The sequence below is a fragment of the Jatropha curcas genome, chromosome 6 (genome assembly GCF_041381405.1).
Source record: "Jatropha curcas cultivar XTBG-Jc1 chromosome 6, XTBG_Jcur_1.0, whole genome shotgun sequence".
In the NCBI taxonomy this organism is placed as follows: domain Eukaryota; kingdom Viridiplantae; phylum Streptophyta; class Magnoliopsida; order Malpighiales; family Euphorbiaceae; genus Jatropha; species Jatropha curcas.
In genome coordinates this window covers 5,532,220-5,550,636 of record NC_143156.1, presented here as the reverse complement: position 1 = coordinate 5,550,636, position 18,417 = coordinate 5,532,220, and the positions used below count along the sequence as shown (strand labels likewise).

The window sequence follows — 18,417 nt, the reverse complement described above, 5'->3', positions numbered from 1 at the left end:
GTTAGCAATTTTCATCAATTGCCTAAACTCTTATTTTCCATCACAAACCAAAAACGATGTTGTCCAAAATTTTATTACCCCTCATTTGTCTAACGAGTGTAACCTTAATTATTCCCTTACATGCCCAAGACTCACCTCAAGACTACGTTAATTCCCATAACACAGCTCGAGCGGCCGTGGGAATTGGTCCAGTGACTTGGGATAACACGGTGGCGGTCTATGCACGAAATTATGCGAATCAACACATTGGCGACTGTAGACTTGTACATTCAGCCGGACCTTATGGCGGGAACCTAGCGGGAAGCAGCGGTAACCTTTCAGGAACCGCGGCTGTGAAACTGTGGGTTGATGAAAAGGTGTTTTATGACAATAACTCTAGTAGTTGTGCTGCCGGAAAGGTGTGTGGGCATTACACTCAGGTGGTTTGGCGTAACTCAGTTCGCATAGGAATTGCTAAGGTGAAGTGCAACAATGGAGGAACTTTCATTACTTGCAACTATGAGCCTCCTGGCAATTACTTGCAAGACTCAGGTTTTTTTTTTTACCCGAAAAGCTTTGCTTCTATCACGACAGAGCAAGAAAAGAATTCTCTAATTTTAGTATTAATTCATAAAATAGATAAATGTACAAAAATTTATTTGTATTTATCTGTTAGTTAGTGAACTCCGCTGTTGTAGAACTTATGTACCTTAACTATTCCGTTGCGTGCCCTAGACTCACCTCAAGACTACGTTAATGCCCATAACACAGCTCGAGCGGCCGTGGGAGTTGGTCTGGTGACTTGGGATAACACGGTGGAAGCCTATGCACGAAATTATGCGAATCAACACATTGGCGACTGTAGACTTGTACATTCAGCCGGACCTTATGGCGAGAACCTAGCGTGGAGCAGTGGTGACCTATCAGGAATCGATGCTGTGAAACTGTGGGTTGATGAAAAGGCATTTTACGACTATAACTCTAGTAGTTGTGCTACCGGAAAGGTGTGTGGGCATTACACTCAGGTGGTTTGGCGTAACTCAGTTCGCATAGGATGTGTTAAGGCGAAGTGCAACAATGGAGGAACTTTCATTACTTGCAACTATGACCCTCCTGGCAATTACTTGCAAGACTCAGGTTTTTTTTTTATCCGAAAAGCTTTGCTTCTATCACGACAGAGCAAGAAAAGAATTCTCTAATTTTAGTATTAATTCATAAAATAGATAAATGTACAAAAATTTATTTTTATTTATCTGTTAGTGAACTCCATCGTTGTAGAACTTATGTACCTTAACTATTCCCTTGCATGCCCAAGACTCACCTAAAGACTACGTTAATGCCCATAACACAGCTCGAGCGGCCGTGGGAGTTGGTCCGGTGACTTGGGATAACACCGTGGCGGCCTATGCACGAAATTATGCGAATCAACATATGGGCGACTGTAGACTTGTACATTCAGCCGGACCTTATGGCGAGAACCTAGCGTGGAGCAACAGTGACCTATCAGGAATCGATGCTGTGAAACTGTGGGTTGATGAAAAGGCATTTTACGACTATAACTCTAGTAGTTGTGCTGCCGGAAAGGTGTGTGGGCATTACACTCAGGTGGTTTGGCGTAACTCAGTTCGCATAGGATGTGCTAAGGGGAAGTGCAACAATGGAGGAACTTTCATTACTTGCAACTATGACCCTCCTGGCAACATCGTTGGACAGCGTCCTGGCAATTACTTGCAAAGCTCAGGTTTTTTTTTTTTACCCGAAAAGTTCTGCTTCTATCACGGCAGAGCAAGAAAAGAATTCTCTAATTTTAGTATTAATTCATAAAATAGATAAATGTACAAAAATTCTTTTGTATTTATCTGTTATTAAACTCCGCAGTTTTAGAACTTACGTACCTTTAGCGGTGTGTTATTATAGATGTAATAATTTTATGGACCCACTTTATAAACGTAATGTATTACAAATTGGGCCCTGTCTATGAAATATTTAAATGTGTTAAATTCGGGCCTAAGAATAATATATTTATGAGATAGTTAAATTTTTGTGATTTATGCTTACTCTAGGCTTCGGCAGCCTTAAACTTACCTAGGCCCTAATGCCGGTCTGGCCTCTGAAAACAGATCGTGACAAATATTTTTAAAAAAGTAAATTTTCAAATAAAATTTACATAATCAGACCTAGCAAACAGTTTAAAATTTTAATTTAAAAAATAATATTTTATTAATATATTTAAACTATTCCATCGAATATTGGTATTCTCCTTCCTAAACTTCAGCGTATACGAATATGGGGAAACAATTTTAGCGGTTGGATTCCTGTTTCGTTATCAAATGCTACGAGAATTGAGCACATCGATTTAGCACGTAATAGTTTCACATATCAACTTTCGAAGCCTAAACAAACTTTCTTTTCTGAGCTTGGAAGAAAATAATCTTGGGACCAAAGAAGGTGATAATTTTTGAATTTTATTACTTCTTTGCTCAGTTGTAGCTATCTGAGAACTTTGGATTTGTGTGTCAATAGGCTAAAGGGGGTTTTGCCAAATTCGAAAGCTAATCTATCTTCATCTCTCTAATTTCTGGGAATTGGGCATAATCAAGTATATGGATGCCTTCCAGAATGGTTTTGTGCTCTTGTTAGCTTAACAACAGTGGGTATACAAGCTAACCAAATGTGTAGAAGTAAATTGAATAGAGAATAAAGAATTGCTATATTGGTTAGGTGGCTTGCAAATCCCACATCGAAAGAAAGGGAAGGGAATAGGAAGTTGTTTGGCTATAAAAGGAGCTTAGCTCCTTAAGTTTTATTCATTCCAAAACTTGTCTTCCAATTCTTAAGTGGGTTAGACAAGTTTCTCTCCTCTCTCAATTTGTATATTTCTTTAGTGAAATATAAATTTAGTAGTGTCCGAGGACGTAGGCAAAATTAGCCGAACCTCGTTAAATTTTGGTATTCTCTTTTATTTATTGCTTTTGTCTTTATTTATTTAATAGCTATTGTTGGGTAAAAATATTTTTGGTGGTTATTGTCTAATTAATTACTTCTAGGTAAATTCTGTCTAGGCAAGTGGGTTTTAAGTGAGACCATTTGTGACTCCTCCACTTACCTGGGAATTTACTTAGTGTAGTAAGTACAGTAATTCACAAATTGCTTTTGGTGGAAAAAGCCCAATTTCCACAACAATTGGTATCAGAGCCAAGGTTACTAAGTATTCACTATGGTTGCAGCATAGTCTGATCTGCCACATAAAAAAGGTTTCCTTGGTTGTGTTCCGCATTTTGAAAATTGTTTTTTATAGCTATTAAATATTTAAAGCAGAAATGACAGACGGAAAGAAAAATACCACACCTGCTACAGCATCAACCTTCGTAAGAAATGCTGTATCAAATGCAAGATTTTCAGTGGAGATTTTCGATGGCACCGGTCATTTCGGCATGTGGCAAAGTGAAGTTCTAGACGCTCTCTTTCAGCAAGGTCTAGATGTTGCTATTGAAGTAGAGAAACCAAACGAGATGGAGGAGAGTGAATGGAAGACCATCAATCGTCTGGCATGTGGTACAATTCGGTCGTGTCTTTCTAGAGAGCAAAAATATGCTTTCTCGAAAGAAACTTCTGCAAACAAATTGTGGAAGGCATTGGAGGAGAAATTTTTGAAGAAAAACAATCAGAATAAACTCTTCATGAAGAAGAAATTGTATCGCTTCGATTATGTCCCTGGTACCACTATGAATGAACACATCACCAAATTTAATCAGTTGGTGGGTGATTTGTTTAATTTGGATGTGATATTTGGAGACGAAGATTTGGCAGTGTTGTTGCTAGCATCTCTTCCAGATGAATTTGAGCATCTTACAACGACTCTAATCTATGGGAATAAAGAAGTGACTTTCAGTGAAGTTTGTGCTGATCTTTACAGTCATGAACTGAGAAAGATAGAAAAGAAGGAAAAGGCAACTGAAGTAGAAGCTCTGGTGGTTGGAGGCCGTTCACGAAGCCAAAAGAAAGGGGGAAAGAAAAGTAGATCCCGTTCAAAAACCAGAGTTGAAAAAGATGAGTGTGCCTTTTGTCGTGAGAAAGGTCACTGGAAGAAAGATTGTCCAAAGCTAAAAGCCAAAGGCAAAGCTGTTATTAATTCAAACATAGCTGAGTGTGATGATGAAGACTCAGACTTCTCATTAGTTATCATGGCATCTATAGACAATTCATCAGCAAATTTGACAAGTTCTGGTGAGGTATGGCTGCTAGACTCTGCATGCAGTCATCATATGAGTCCCCATCGAGACTGGTTTTTTGACTTTAAAGAACTTGAAAATGAAGTTGTCTATACTGCAAATAATGTTCCTTGCTTCACAGAAGGGATTGGTTCAATCCGTTTGAAGAATCATGATGGGTCAATCAGGATCCTGACTGATGTTCGATATGTACCAAGTTTGACAAAGAATCTCATTTCAGTGGGAGCCCTAGAATCAAAAGGACTCACTGTAATTGCGAAAGATGGAGTGATGAAAGTCATCTCTGGTGCACTTGTGGTGATGAAAGGAGTTCGGAGAAGGAATAATTTGTATTACTATCAAGGTAATACAATTATTGGATCAACAGCAGCAGTTGTTTCTAGTGATGACAAAGAGTTGGAAACAACTAGATTGTGGCATAGGCGTTTGGGACATGCAGGTGAAAAATCCTTGAAAAAACTGTCAGATCAGGGATTATTGAAAGATGTCAAAACCTGCAAGTTGGACTTCTGTGAGCATTGTACCAAAGGAAAGCAGACAAGAGTGAAATTTGGCACCGGAATCCATAATACCAAGGGTATTTTGGACTATGTTCACTCTGATGTATGGGGACCCTCTACAACAGCTTCTTTGAGTGGTAAACACTATTATGTGACCTTTGTTGATGATTACTCTCGAAGGGTTTGGGTGTATACTTTGAAGTCAAAAGATGAAGTGCTAGGAGTTTTCCTTAAATGGAAAAAACTGGTGGAAACTCAGACTGGCAGACGCATCAAATGTCTCCGAACAGACAATGGAGGAGAATACAAAAATGATGCTTTTGATAAAATCTGTGCAGATGAAGGCATTGTTCGACACTTCACAGTTAGAAATACACCGCAGCAGAATGGGGTGGCAGAACGCATGAACCGAACGTTGCTGGAGAAAGTTCGGTGTATGTTGTCTAATGCTGGGTTACACAAGAAATTTTGGGCTGAGGCTTTGTCATATGCGTGCCATCTCATTAATCGATTACCATCAACTGCTATTGGTGGCAAAACACCTATAGAGGTATGGTGTGAAGAACCTGCTAATGATTATGATTCCTTACGTGTATTTGGTTCCACTGCATATTATCATGTTAAGGAATCGAAGCTGGATCCAAGAGCTAAGAAAGCCATTTTCATGGGGATAAGCACCGGTGTTAAAGGCTATCGACTATGGTGTACAGAATCAAAGAAAATAATCTTTAGCAGAGATGTCACTTTTGATGAATCTACCATGTTAAAAAAGGTGACAGTAGAGAAGCCAGATGGTACTCCACAACAGGTGGAGGATACTCCCAAACAGGTGGAGTTTGATAGAAAAATCCCAGTGGCAAGTACTGAACCTGCAGAAACTCCTGAGGTAGAAGGAGGTTCAGATGAAGAAGAGGTTCAACTCCAAGAACCTCCACAGCAACTTGAGTCAATTGCACTTGATAGGCCAAGGAGAGTTATAAGAAAGCCTGCTCGTTTTGATGATATGGTGGCCTATGCATCTCCAATTGCAGATGATAGCATTCCATCCACTTTCAATGAAGCTGTCAAAAGTTCAGAAGAAGTAAAGTGGAGAAAAGCTATGGAAGATGAAATGAAGTCCCTTTATAAGAATCAGACGTGGAACTTAGTTGATCCACCAAAGGGAAAGAAGGCAATTGGATGCAAATGGGTATATGCAAAGAAAGATGGATTTCCTGACAGAGACAGTGTTCACTATAAGGCAAGGTTGGTAGCTAAAGGCTACGCTCAGACGGAGGGAATTGATTATAATGAAGTATTTTCTCCAGTTGTAAAACATTCCTCCATTCGGATTTTGTTAGCCTTGGTAGCACAGTTTGATTTGGAACTAGTTCAATTGGATGTAAAAACTGCATTTTTACATGGAGATCTGGAAGAGGAAATCTATATGACTCAGCCAGAAGGATTTAAGGTTGTTGGAAAGGAAAATATGGTATGCAAACTTGAAAAATCGCTTTATGGATTGAAGCAATCTCCGAGGCAGTGGTACAAGCGATTTGATAAGTTTATGCAAAGGCAGAAGTACACAAGAAGCAAATACGATCATTGTGTGTATTTGCGCAAGCTACAAGATGGCTCTTTCATTTATCTACTTTTGTATGTTGATGATATGCTAATAGCTTCAAAGAATAAACAAGAAATTGAGAATTTGAAGAATCAGTTGAATCAAGAATTTGAAATGAAAGATCTGGGCGAAGCAAAAAGGATTCTCGGCATGGAGATAACCAGAGATAGGAAATTGGGGAGACTTTGTCTGAATCAGAAGCAATATCTGAGAAAAATACTAAAGCGTTTTGGTATGGATGACAAAACCAAACCTGTTAGTACACCTCTTGCTCCTCATTTCAAACTCAGTGCAGCTCAGTCGCCAAAAAATGATGCAGAACGGGAATACATGTCAAGAGTTCCCTATGCAAATGCTGTAGGTAGCTTGATGTATGCTATGGTGTGTACAAGACCTGACATTTCACAGGCAGTTGGAGTTGTGAGCAGATACATGCATGATCCTGGCAAGGAGCATTGGCAAGCTGTGAAATGGATTCTGCGGTACCTTCAGAACACCGTGGATGTTGGATTGATTTTTGAGCAGGATAAGAATAGTGGTCAACGCATAGTCGGATACTGTGATTCTGATTATGCCGGTGATTTGGATAAACGTCGATCAACTACTGGTTATGTGTTTACTCTTGCAAAAGCACCAGTTAGTTGGAAGTCTACTTTACAGTCAACAGTGGCTTTGTCTACAACAGAGGCAGAGTACATGGCAGTTACAGAGGCTGTTAAGGAGGCAATTTGGCTTCAAGGATTGCTTGATGAATTGGGAATTAGGCAAAATAACATTGTTGTACATTGCGATAGTCAAAGTGCTATTCACTTGGCAAAGAACCAAGTTTATCATGCAAGGACGAAGCATATCGATGTTCGATTTCATTTTGTCAGAGAAATTCTGGAGGAAAGACAGGTTCAACTCCAGAAGATTCAGACTGCTGAAAATCCTGCTGATATGTTGACAAAAGTGGTGACAGCTGTCAAGTTCAAACATTGTTTGGACTTGATCAATATTGTTAAAAATTGAAGCTTGGCATTGCCAAGCACATTTGAAGACATTACAACTTTGTGAGAGAAAGAGCAGAAGCTTGCATTGGTGGGATTTTCGCCAAGGTGGAGATTATTGGTTAGGTGGCTTGCAAATCCCACATCGAAAGAAAGGGAAGGGAATAGGAAGTTGTTTGGCTATAAAAGGAGCTTAGCTCCTTAAGTTTTATTCATTCCAAAACTTGTCTTCCAATTCTTAAGTGGGTTAGACAAGTTTCTCTCCTCTCTCAATTTGTATATTTCTTTAGTGAAATATAAATTTAGTAGTGTCCGAGGACGTAGGCAAAATTAGCCGAACCTCGTTAAATTTTGGTATTCTCTTTTATTTATTGCTTTTGTCTTTATTTATTTAATAGCTATTGTTGGGTAAAAATATTTTTGGTGGTTATTGTCTAATTAATTACTTCTAGGTAAATTCTGTCTAGGCAAGTGGGTTTTAAGTGAGACCATTTGTGACTCCTCCACTTACCTGGGAATTTACTTAGTGTAGTAAGTACAGTAATTCACAAATTGCTTTTGGTGGAAAAAGCCCAATTTCCACAACATGCTAAACATTCCAATTTAAAACTCTTTCTTCATTATTTTTAATTCAAAAAAAAAAACATAATCATGAATTTGGATAAAAAACTATTGACCCAAAGACTCAAAAACTATAGAATTAATGCATACCGACCACAGTCCACTGTACCCAGAGACTCTCATAATTAGATGAAAATATTTCAACTTTCCTGGAAATTTCCAATTAAAGGAAATCATTTATCTTTAGATAAGACAAAAATTTGGGTTTCTACCTTCTCAATAAATCATTTTCAAAAGAAAAAAGAAAAAAAAAGCTAGCTTTTGCTTTATAGACTTTGCAAGTCAAGTCTTAGCACTAATAGTCAAATTCATATTTCTATCGGTCGTTATCTTGCATACAGAAATTACCACATCTCTTTCTTTTTCTTTTTGCTTTTTCTAGGGGAAGAGATGACTATGTCTCCTTCATATCAAATTGACCAACAAATTCATTAAGCGTTTAATTTGTAGAATTAGCAAGGGTTGAGTATGATATTTCAACATATTAAATAGGAATTATTGCAAATAAATCAAATAAAATTCAGTGTTTCTATAGTCAAATTTTAAAATTTAGTACCATGTAGTATATAGTGTTGCAAATTCATGTTCCTCGTTATAGGGATTATGTTTTTCGTTAAAAAATTTTAACGAAAGAGCTCGAACACGAGACTTCTCACTCCTCACATAAATAAGAAAATCAACTAAACCCACCACGTGATTAGTATTATCTCATTTTCTTTGTTCAATTTAATTAAATCTTTTGTATAAATATTAACTTACACGCATTGTATAAATTTATTGTGCATAAAGACGGTAGCTTGTATTGTTGTCCCTTTTGAAGTTTCTTTTGAGATTCAGAGGACAAGTTGATTTGGTTTAATATTTAAATGACTATGTTTTTTAATCCATGCTATAAAACTAATAAGTTTTAAAAATTTTAAATATATGGGATCTTAACCAAAACCATAGTAGATAGTTTGGGATCATACATAAACAATTCTATTTTGGTCTCATCCTTCTTTACAGTCAAAATTAGCAGTTTCACAGCTGTGATCTCGTTTAGCTACAATTAAAGTTAAAAAAATTTTATAAGCTGCTATTTATAGTGACGATTGCAAATTTTAAAAGTTGCTTTTAATGGTAATATATTTTAATACATTAGTTTTCTCACTTATGTCAAGAATTTAAAATCTCAAGTTGATTCGTGTCAACTACAAGATTTTTTCACCAATTTATTATGTGGTTGGCATTATTATTTTGACTCATTAGACCTTTTAATAGATTGAAAAATTGTGGAAAAAAAGTAGTTAACCAAAAGCATATAAGTTAACATATATGAATTGAAATCAAAAATTCAATTAAAGTTAAAATTGAAAAAAAAAACTATAATAATTAAAGCAAGTTCGCAGTTTGATTGATATATAGCAAGAAAAATATTTCTCTGATACATATTAGAAAAATATATTGCTTGCATTAATATGATATATGTAGGTTATTAAATATTAATTAATCGAAGCTAATTAATTAGCCCTATTTCATTAATCCCTCTCTAACCAATAGAAATTCAATAAGGCCTCTCACCAACATAGTTCCCTGGAGGATAATAGTTGCAACTAATAATGTTCCATCCTTCACCACACCTAACACTAGCACAACCTACTTCCTTGGTGTTTTTCCAAATAACTTGAGTGTAATGCCGGCATTCACCGCCAACACAAGTATTGCTTTGATAATCATAATGAGCCTTCTCATCTACCCATAATTTCACACCATCCACACCGCTAAATTTGCCGAAACCTTGCGCTAAATTCTCCCCATAAGGACAACCTACCGAATGCTCTAAACTGCAACTTGCAACTAAAGATTTTGTGTAGTGTTTTGCATATTTTACCAATGTTGTGTTCCAACAAAGCGGTGCAATCCCTAGCTCTGCGCGGGCGCAATTATGTGCGGCGAGGTAGTCTTTTGGAGAGTCGTGGGCTGCAGAGTGTTGGGCAAAGCGGTGGGCTGCAGAGTGGTGGGCAGAGTGGTGGGCTAGAGAGAGGGGAACCATGGTTAATGCCATGAAAATTAGGGCTATTACTGCTAACTTGTTGAACCCCATTTTCTAGTTGTCTATATTAAGCAATGTAGAGGCAGAAAATGAGGCTCCAATTAGCACAAATTGGATGAGTAGGTTTTGAGTATTTATAAGGAAGAAATGTAGGAAAATGTGTTCTTTCAATTAGTTGGCTTTACTAAAAATGGAACTATTTATGTGGATTGGTTAATAATTATTGGAAATAAATTTCTGAATGGAAAACAATTAGTTAGTTAGAAAAATCAAGAAGTTCGGAAATTATCATGGAATAGTTATTGATAACCGTTTTGTCCCGTTTTGTTTTTCTTAATGAAAACAACAAATAGAAAATTTGTACCAAAAAAAAAAAAAAAACAAACAAATGGATAGAAAAGAATTATTTTAATTTCTTGATGCTAGGTGAGAAACTAATTTAAAATTGAAAAAAGGACTTCAAATTTTTTTTTTTATAGAAAAATATATGTCTCCATTAAAGTTCATCTAAGAACGCAATTCATTCCATCTTGTCCAACTACCTATCAGTAAAAAGAAATATTCAACTCTCTCTTTATTAATTATATATATTCTATTTTTTCTTTTTCAAAAATTTTGAATTATTTTTTATTATTTTATGTTTTGATTTGACAATTAGCTTACGCTATTTTTAAAATCTAAAAATTAATATTTATTTCTAGTAATAATTATGACTTTAAAATTTTAATCATCTATATTTGTATCCATATCTATCATTTATCATATTATATATCTATATTTATATATATTATTTTATTTATATATTAAAGAAATAATTATGTAATGTAACGATCGTACTATACTATGTTAGCACCATGAGTCGGAATAATAATTTAACAGAAATAATACATCTATACTTTATATAAAAGTTAAAATTAGAGGGAATAATGAGATTTTATATATCACCTATAATGAAATTTAAAATATTCTAAAATACTTTTAAGAATGGTTAATTAAAAAATTACAGTTCATTAATTGATTGGATATAATTAAAATTAATTTTAAACCAATCATGTGTAGTTTGATTGTTTTCTCAACAATTTGATTATTGTGTAAGCCATGGTGTTATTTTGGCCCATCACGCCTCCTAATGAATAAAAAAATATTTTTTAAATAAATACATATAAATAATTAAATATTTCAAAATCTTAAGTTTTATTTTTACTAAATTTATTTTCAATAAATATATATGATAATGAGATATTTAAAAAAATTTTATATTTTATTTAGTAAATATTTAATTCTTTTTAGGAAATATATAAAAAAAGAAAGAAAATATTTTTTTGCATGATATGATTGGATATTTTTAAAAAAATAAAATTTCAAATAGAATATATATAATATTTTATTTAGGAGAGAGATAAAAAACAAGAAAAAAAAGTATATTATTTTTATTAATGTTTCTGTTCTTTATGTTTGTAAGATTTGATTGGATATATTTTTTAAAAAGTAAATTTTCAAATAGAATTTACATAATTAGACATGTGATGGTAAACAGTTGACAATTTTACTTTGAAAATATAATATTTTATTGATATATTTATATATTTATATACATTTAAACTTTTTTTTTTGTTAGGTGAGTCACCAATTTGATTGTTGTGTAGCACGCAGAGTTATTTCGGTCCATCAGGCATACTAATAAATCGAAAAAATAATTTTTTAAATAAATACGTATATATAATTAAGCATTTCAAAATTTTAAGTTTTATATTTACTAAATTCATTTTTTAATGAATATATATGATAATGAGAAATTTGAAAATTTTTTTATATTTTATTTATTAAATATTTAATTCTTTTAGGATATAGATAAAAAAAATAAAGAAAATATATATTTTTTATTAATATTCTTTTTCTTTATGTTTGTATGATATGATTGGATATATTTTTTAAAAAATAAATTTTCAAATAGAATATATAAAATATATAATATTTTATTTTGGATAAAAAACGAATATTAAAATTTTTGTTCTTTATAATTTGTCATATTTGATTGCATATATTTTGTAATAAATAAATTTTCAAATAAAATTTACATAATAAAACACGGGATGGTAAACAATTAAAATTTTAATTTTAAAAAAATATAATATTTTATTGATATATTTATATATCTATATATATTGAAACTTTTTTTTTTTTTGTTAGGTGAGTTTTCAAAGAGTTTTATTCTTAATAATAATTTTTTATTTTCTTTTTTGTTACTGAATAATTTGTAACTATTATCATTTTAATTTAGTAAGAGATTTATATCTCCCTTACAATAAATAGATGCCTATTGATGGTTAAGCATTTTTAATTTTCTTAATATTTTTTTCTCTTATATCCTAAATCTGTTTGACTTAAAAGAAAATAGTGTTTAGGAAATTGGAGGAAAAAAAAAAAAAACTAGAACTATACATTTCTGTTGAGGTCACTTTTGGGGTTTCAAGAATTTGTATGTATCGTGCATATATTCCTTTCTCTAATATACTGAATAAGTAATACTGCTAACTGTAGTAAAAATGATTTCCATTATCAATTCAGATCATCTTCTCATTTATTTTCTTTTACCTAGCAGTAAAAATAATTTATTATTATTCTTCATTATAGTTGTATATAGATATTAATTTGTGGTTGAGGGCAGGGGGTTGGAGATTGAGTAATGACTTAATTTTTTTTTTTTTTTGAGCACCTATTAGGGTTTTAAAAATCTGCATTTTATAAATTATGGCCTAAAGAATTAGGTTTAAGAATTGGGTCGAACTTTATTCTAAGATCATTTCATTATATAAAAATAGAATTAAATACATAATAAGTAGCATTGCAAGTAGTTTATACGGTAAAGTATAATACAAATTAACCACTTGTATTAATTTTAATCTAAATAAAACTTATGATTTAATATTATATAGATAAAAATGAGTATACAACAAGCATAGTCAACATGTAATGTATGCCATCTAAAAGACTAAAAGTGAGTTCTAGTAAAACAAGTCCGGTTAAAAAAAATCGGGTTTTTTTGTATTGACTACCAATATAATCACAAAACTTCCCTTCTGTTTCTTGCCATGTTCTAATAGCTAAAGCATCACTTTCTTTCATTTTATTAGTGATTCTTTCATAAAAAGTAATTCCTTCACCAAAGGCCCCGATACAAATAACAAAGACAAAGAATGGACTTCATGTCTGCGTAGCACAACCGTTGATGATGGATATCCACTAGGTGGCACCGCCAGTGATCGGCTGTAATGGGTTTTTCTAAAGTGACTTGCCATGCCGGATTTAATACTATAGCAAGAGATGCAACGGAAACATTACAACAGTGTAATTTATAACTTTAATATCAATAAGTTTGGGCATTTCCGGTATCCACTGGTCAACATCATAGGGCAACATCATAAGAACCAATTTAGGTTTCTTTTCATGTATAACCTTTTCAACCTACTAACAGGTGCGGTCCAAGGCTATGGTTAGAGAATGAGTTCAGTGGATAGGGATATCGGAGGTGGTGTCCATACTGGCGAGCAGGCAGTCAACTGAAGGGATGGAGGAAGAATGGAAAGAAATGAATTGAAATGTTTCAGTTGTTGTATTGCTTTGTTAGGGAGCAAAAAGTGGTAGAGCAACCTTTTTTCTGCTAGTCTATTAGAGAGATGGGGAAATGGAGTCATGTGGTCAATAACATATCATGGAAAAATTATTATACGAAAACATTCTTATACTTATCATAATCAATCACATTCTAATCAATCACATCTCAGATTTTCTTATTTCATATAAATAAATACTTAAAAAAAAATACCCATAAAACCATAATGTACTGATCAGACCCTCTTCAAAACATCGATCAATATTGCCACAGCATAACCAGTGAAATCTGCGGAAAAGGTGGAATTGGTGTGCGATTCCTCAGTGGCTACACTGAGTGAGGTCTATGTAATCTACTCCAGCAACTACAATCTAAAGCAAAGACAGAAAAGCGAGAATGTTGGAGGTAATTATGTTAATATACATGAAAATTAACTCATTATGAAAAACTGAAAATTATATCAGTATGAAACAGCATGCAAAATTATGTCATAGTTTAGCTAGTTAATTATGTTAATGCAGAGCTGAATATAGAACAGGAGAATCTGCAGCGTGTCATAGGCTGTGCAAAACTCTGACAGGGATACAGTCTTGTCGAGCACAAGAAAGGATGGACCATTCTGATTGATTGAGCTTCTCATCTCTATATCAAAATAATATAAGTTCAAACATCTAATGGCTTGCACAATGAGATAAATTTTTGAGCAATAAATTAAATTTTGATCGGCCGATTCCCAGATGCCGTATAGAGACATTTCCCTTGATGGATTATGAAGATATGCACAACCCATTTATTAAGTTTTTCATATCTATGTTAATTATGTATGCAAAATAGTATTCTTTTAAGAATGAATCTATAATACTATGGCTAAATATTAATTTTATGCCTCTTTACTTTTTTTTTTTTTTTTGCCATTAATTATGCGACTGTCATTGCCCTCGTGCGTGTATATGCATGCCTGTCATGTTGTGTATCAATTTTCAAAATATAAATAGAAAAGATTTGATATCATTAGCAGGAGAATCTCAAAGAACCTACACTCAATTATGGAAATAGAATAATTAGTGATGCATCAGTTTCTGACCTTAATACTGTCTAGATGCATTATGAACAAGTCATTCCAAGTATCTGTCATTCCAGGCAAGCACCAGTGCATGCAATCATCATGTCTCTTCCCACCTGCTGTAGATGGATGGGCATCTCCCCTGAACTCGCTCAAGTGGGTTATATCCAAGATATGGAAATTAGATCCATTGAGAGCTTGGAATAGATGCTGGTTCACCAGGCGTGATTCTACATTTGTACCGTTATTCTCCAGAGAAAAGAGACCTTCAACCTATAAGAGAAATAATAAATTTTTGACGTCGCACCAGTGCGGCGGAAAAATGAAGCACAAGACAAGCATCTATGCAGGCTACTCAAGACTGCACTCACGCAAGTTTTGTTTGCTTGAAAATGGAATAGAAAGGAAATGCCTGTGTAGATCCGAAGAATCCTACTCCAAGTTTATTTCTTAAATGATAATTAAATAGTATATAATTATATTAAGAACCATACTTAAAAATTAATTTCAGCTCAAGATAAAATGAAGTTATTCAAATATACAAATAGCAAAAGATTATGAATTCCTTTTAAACCAAATAAAAAAAATAGAATCTTATTCCAGGAATTGAATTCTATTTCTAATTCCGAAGTGAACCAAATATGGTATAAAGTTCAACAAATTATGACGTTCAAACTTATAATTCTAGATGTTATTCACCTGCTCAGACGAGAAAGGTCGTACTCGTGGACAGGAACCACCCTGGTCCCAATCACCGCCTTCAAAATGTCTAGGTGACTGTGTACGGAAGAACTCGATCCCACCGGGACGCATTCTTTTCTCAACAAACAGAATCTAGAGCGAAGGAAAATCAATCTTAGAAAAATAAAGATATACATTAAATCATGCAGAAGTAAAAGGCTGTGCAAGTTCAGCTGGCTATGTCTCTGGACGTGATATACTCATTACGAAGGTATAAAGGAATTAAAACTCCCTCTTGTATTCCAGCATAGCATTGGAATCGAGCAGGCATACTCATGTTTTAATCGAATGTTGCTCTAATTTCCAAAACAGTAAAAGTACCAATAAACGGAAAGAGAAAAGTAGTTTCCCTTCTTATAGCATTAGGTGCTTCTTGAAGGTACTCGTGGAAGTGTATATTTTATAGTATAGTCATATAATTAAATCCAGTCAAAAAAGAGAGGAAGCTATTATAAATTCTACACAGTGAATTTCTTTATCTTTCAAATTCCTATGAACACTGCAAGCAGAGAACGTAAACAACTAAATACAATAATACAACATATAACACATTGCTTTACTCATTATGAGAATGTGCAAACAATAAAATTTGAAAGTCTCGAACAACATACCATGCTTTTCAAAACCTTGTCCAGCCCAACATCAGGAGGTATAGGTGGGATAACAGGTTGGCCCTTCTCAAAGAAAAGCATGGGTGAATTTACAGGATCAAATTTTGAAGGAGCCCACCACATATTAATAAGAAGCAAAAAATCATAAAAAAACTGTCGGTGAAAAGAGTATCTGTAGCTGATAAAAGTAACAAGAGAGAAGGAAACTATGAAAAGAACATTGACAGTGATTGAACGAAGAATAGAGTCAACCAGTTATGGACAATTATGCATCACAATTTATTTAAATTAACAGCATTAATCCACTCCAGATTATTACAAAAAGAGAGAAAAAAAAATGACTAAACGAAATTACCAATGTCCTGTGTTGAAGATCAGAATATCATGGAAGTTGGGAGCATCTGCCCATGTGCCGTCTGGAATGTCCACATCAACTCTATAAACCTCTTTATATCCAAGAGATTCCAACTCTCCACCACTAGCAATACCAGACCATCTGCATTAAGCAGGTGCAAAACAAGCCTAAATCAATCCAAAACTTCAAATTTAAAAAAGAAATGTTCTAAATAAATTTAAGCTGAATTAGCAATATAACCAAGAAACAAAACAGAACAGTATATTTTTTCACGGCAACATATAAAATAGTTGTTGTGTGAATCAGATCAACCAAACGACCGAGATATGAAGCAAATGACATAGCACATTAACTTTAGGTAATCTACTAATATCTGCCATATCTCATGATCCATGACGCCCCCATTACATGGTTCTCATGGATGTCCTTCATATATCCTTACTGCCATATGTTGAAGCATTGGCATTTTAGTTTCCAGCAGAAGAAGTCAATAACAGATATTTTATTCTCCTAGTTTTTAGCATTATTTTTCTCAGTTAGTTTTTATCTTCTGATATGCAGTAACAATAAAGCAAATAAGTTTGTTATTTTATTATGTATAAATTCACAGTTTGAGCTGAATAATATAAGTCTGTCTTCTTTCTCCTTCACACTCTTCTTTAAACATCACTGTTTAGCAGATATATTTCTTTCTTTTCCTTTCAAACACTAACAGTGGTATCAGAGCCACAGTTGATCTTATAGGACCCAACCCAAAAAAATAAAAACGCATTTAACCTACAAAACAAATGGCATCCAACCAGCCACCTTTAAACCCACCTGTTACCTTCACTGGTGAGAATTATCACATTTGGTCAGTGAAGATGCAAGCCTTTTTGGAAGCCTATGACCTCTGGGAAACTGTAACTGAAGATAGACCGATTCCTTTTCTACCAGCAAATCCTACCTTGGCACAAATCAAGTCTAATAGTGATGAAAAAGCAAAGAAATCCAAGGCCAAGTCACTTATTCAGAATTCTGTGGCAGATAGTGTGTTCTATAGAATCATGGCTTGTAAGACAGCAAAAGAGGCTTGGAATAGATTGAAAGAAGAATATCAAGGCAGTGACAGAACACGCCAGATGCAAGTGTTGAACTTGAAAAGAGAATTTGAGTCTGAGCATATGGAAGAGGATGAAACAATTAGTAAATATACTGATCGAATCTCCTTAATTGTCAATAATATTAGACTACTTGGTGAAAATTTTGCAGACACAAGAATTGTGGAGAAAGTTCTTGTTACTCTTCCTGAGAGGTTTGAATCCAAAATTTCCTCTCTTGAAGAGTCCAAGGACCTGAGTACAATCTCATTGGGTGAGCTAATGAGTGCTCTTCAAGCACAAGAACAAAGGAGGACTATGAGACAAGAAAGGTTCACCGAAGGAGCCTTTTCTGTCCAAAAGCAATATTCTAGTAAGGGAAAGCAACAATTCAACCAAAGACATAAGAACAAATTTGACGAGGGGAATGGTAATAAAGATTCAAATCAAGAACCATTTCCTGTCTGCAAACACTGTAAAAAAACAACACATCTCGAAAAATACTGTTGGTGGAGGGCTGATGATGTATGTGGCACTTATAAACAAATGGGGCACATATCCAAGGTCTGCAAATTTAAAAAACCCTCTAAATCTTCACAAGCACAACTGGCAGAAATTGATGATGCAAAAGAGGAGCAGCTTTTTGTCGTTTCTTGTTTTTCAACAAATGACTCTTCTGACTCTTGGCTTCTTGATAGTGCTTGTACACATCACCTGTGTAATGATGCTGGAATGTTCAAATTCCTTGATGACACTTATAAAACCAGAGTAAAAGTGGGAAATGGAGAGTTTGTACAAGCCAAAGGTAGAGGTATAGTGGTTGTTTCAACTTTTTCAGGTATCAAAACTATCCCTGACGTTTTATACGTACCCGAAATCAGTCGAAACTTGTTGAGTGTCGGCCAGATGCTTGAAAAGAATTACTCACTGGTTTTTAAAGACCGTAAATGTGCTATTTTTTATCCTTGTGGAGAAGAACTATTTTGTGTGAAGATAAGC

The 18,417-nt window shown here is 34.1% G+C and overlaps 3 protein-coding genes and 1 pseudogene across 3 annotated transcripts; 2 read left to right on the top strand and 2 right to left on the bottom strand.

Annotated features, from left to right (window-relative positions):
- The first annotated feature begins 24 nt into the window (after nt 1-24).
- On the top strand, nt 25-1,178 carry LOC105634522 (uncharacterized). Its single transcript, XM_089723155.1, has 2 exons — nt 25-531; nt 715-1,178. Exons 1-2 carry the CDS (start codon nt 57-59, stop codon nt 1,176-1,178), a joined length of 939 nt encoding a protein of 312 aa, XP_089579281.1. The 5' UTR covers nt 25-56.
- A 76-nt stretch (nt 1,179-1,254) lies between these two features.
- LOC149495384 (pathogenesis-related protein 1 pseudogene) lies at nt 1,255-1,851 on the top strand (annotated as a pseudogene).
- A 7,444-nt stretch (nt 1,852-9,295) lies between these two features.
- LOC110008659 (pathogenesis-related protein 1) lies at nt 9,296-10,074 on the bottom strand. Its single transcript, XM_089722443.1, has one exon. It carries the CDS (start codon nt 10,005-10,007, stop codon nt 9,468-9,470), a length of 540 nt encoding a protein of 179 aa, XP_089578569.1. The 5' UTR covers nt 10,008-10,074; the 3' UTR covers nt 9,296-9,467.
- Nucleotides 10,075-14,557: 4,483 nt separating this feature from the next.
- Nucleotides 14,558-16,315, bottom strand: LOC149495383 (protein trichome birefringence-like 13). Its single transcript, XM_089722470.1, has 3 exons — nt 15,985-16,315; nt 15,332-15,466; nt 14,558-14,905 (listed from the first exon to the last, which is right to left on the bottom strand). Exons 1-3 carry the CDS (start codon nt 16,105-16,107, stop codon nt 14,642-14,644), a joined length of 522 nt encoding a protein of 173 aa, XP_089578596.1. The 5' UTR covers nt 16,108-16,315; the 3' UTR covers nt 14,558-14,641.
- Nucleotides 16,316-18,417: the final 2,102 nt, after the last annotated feature.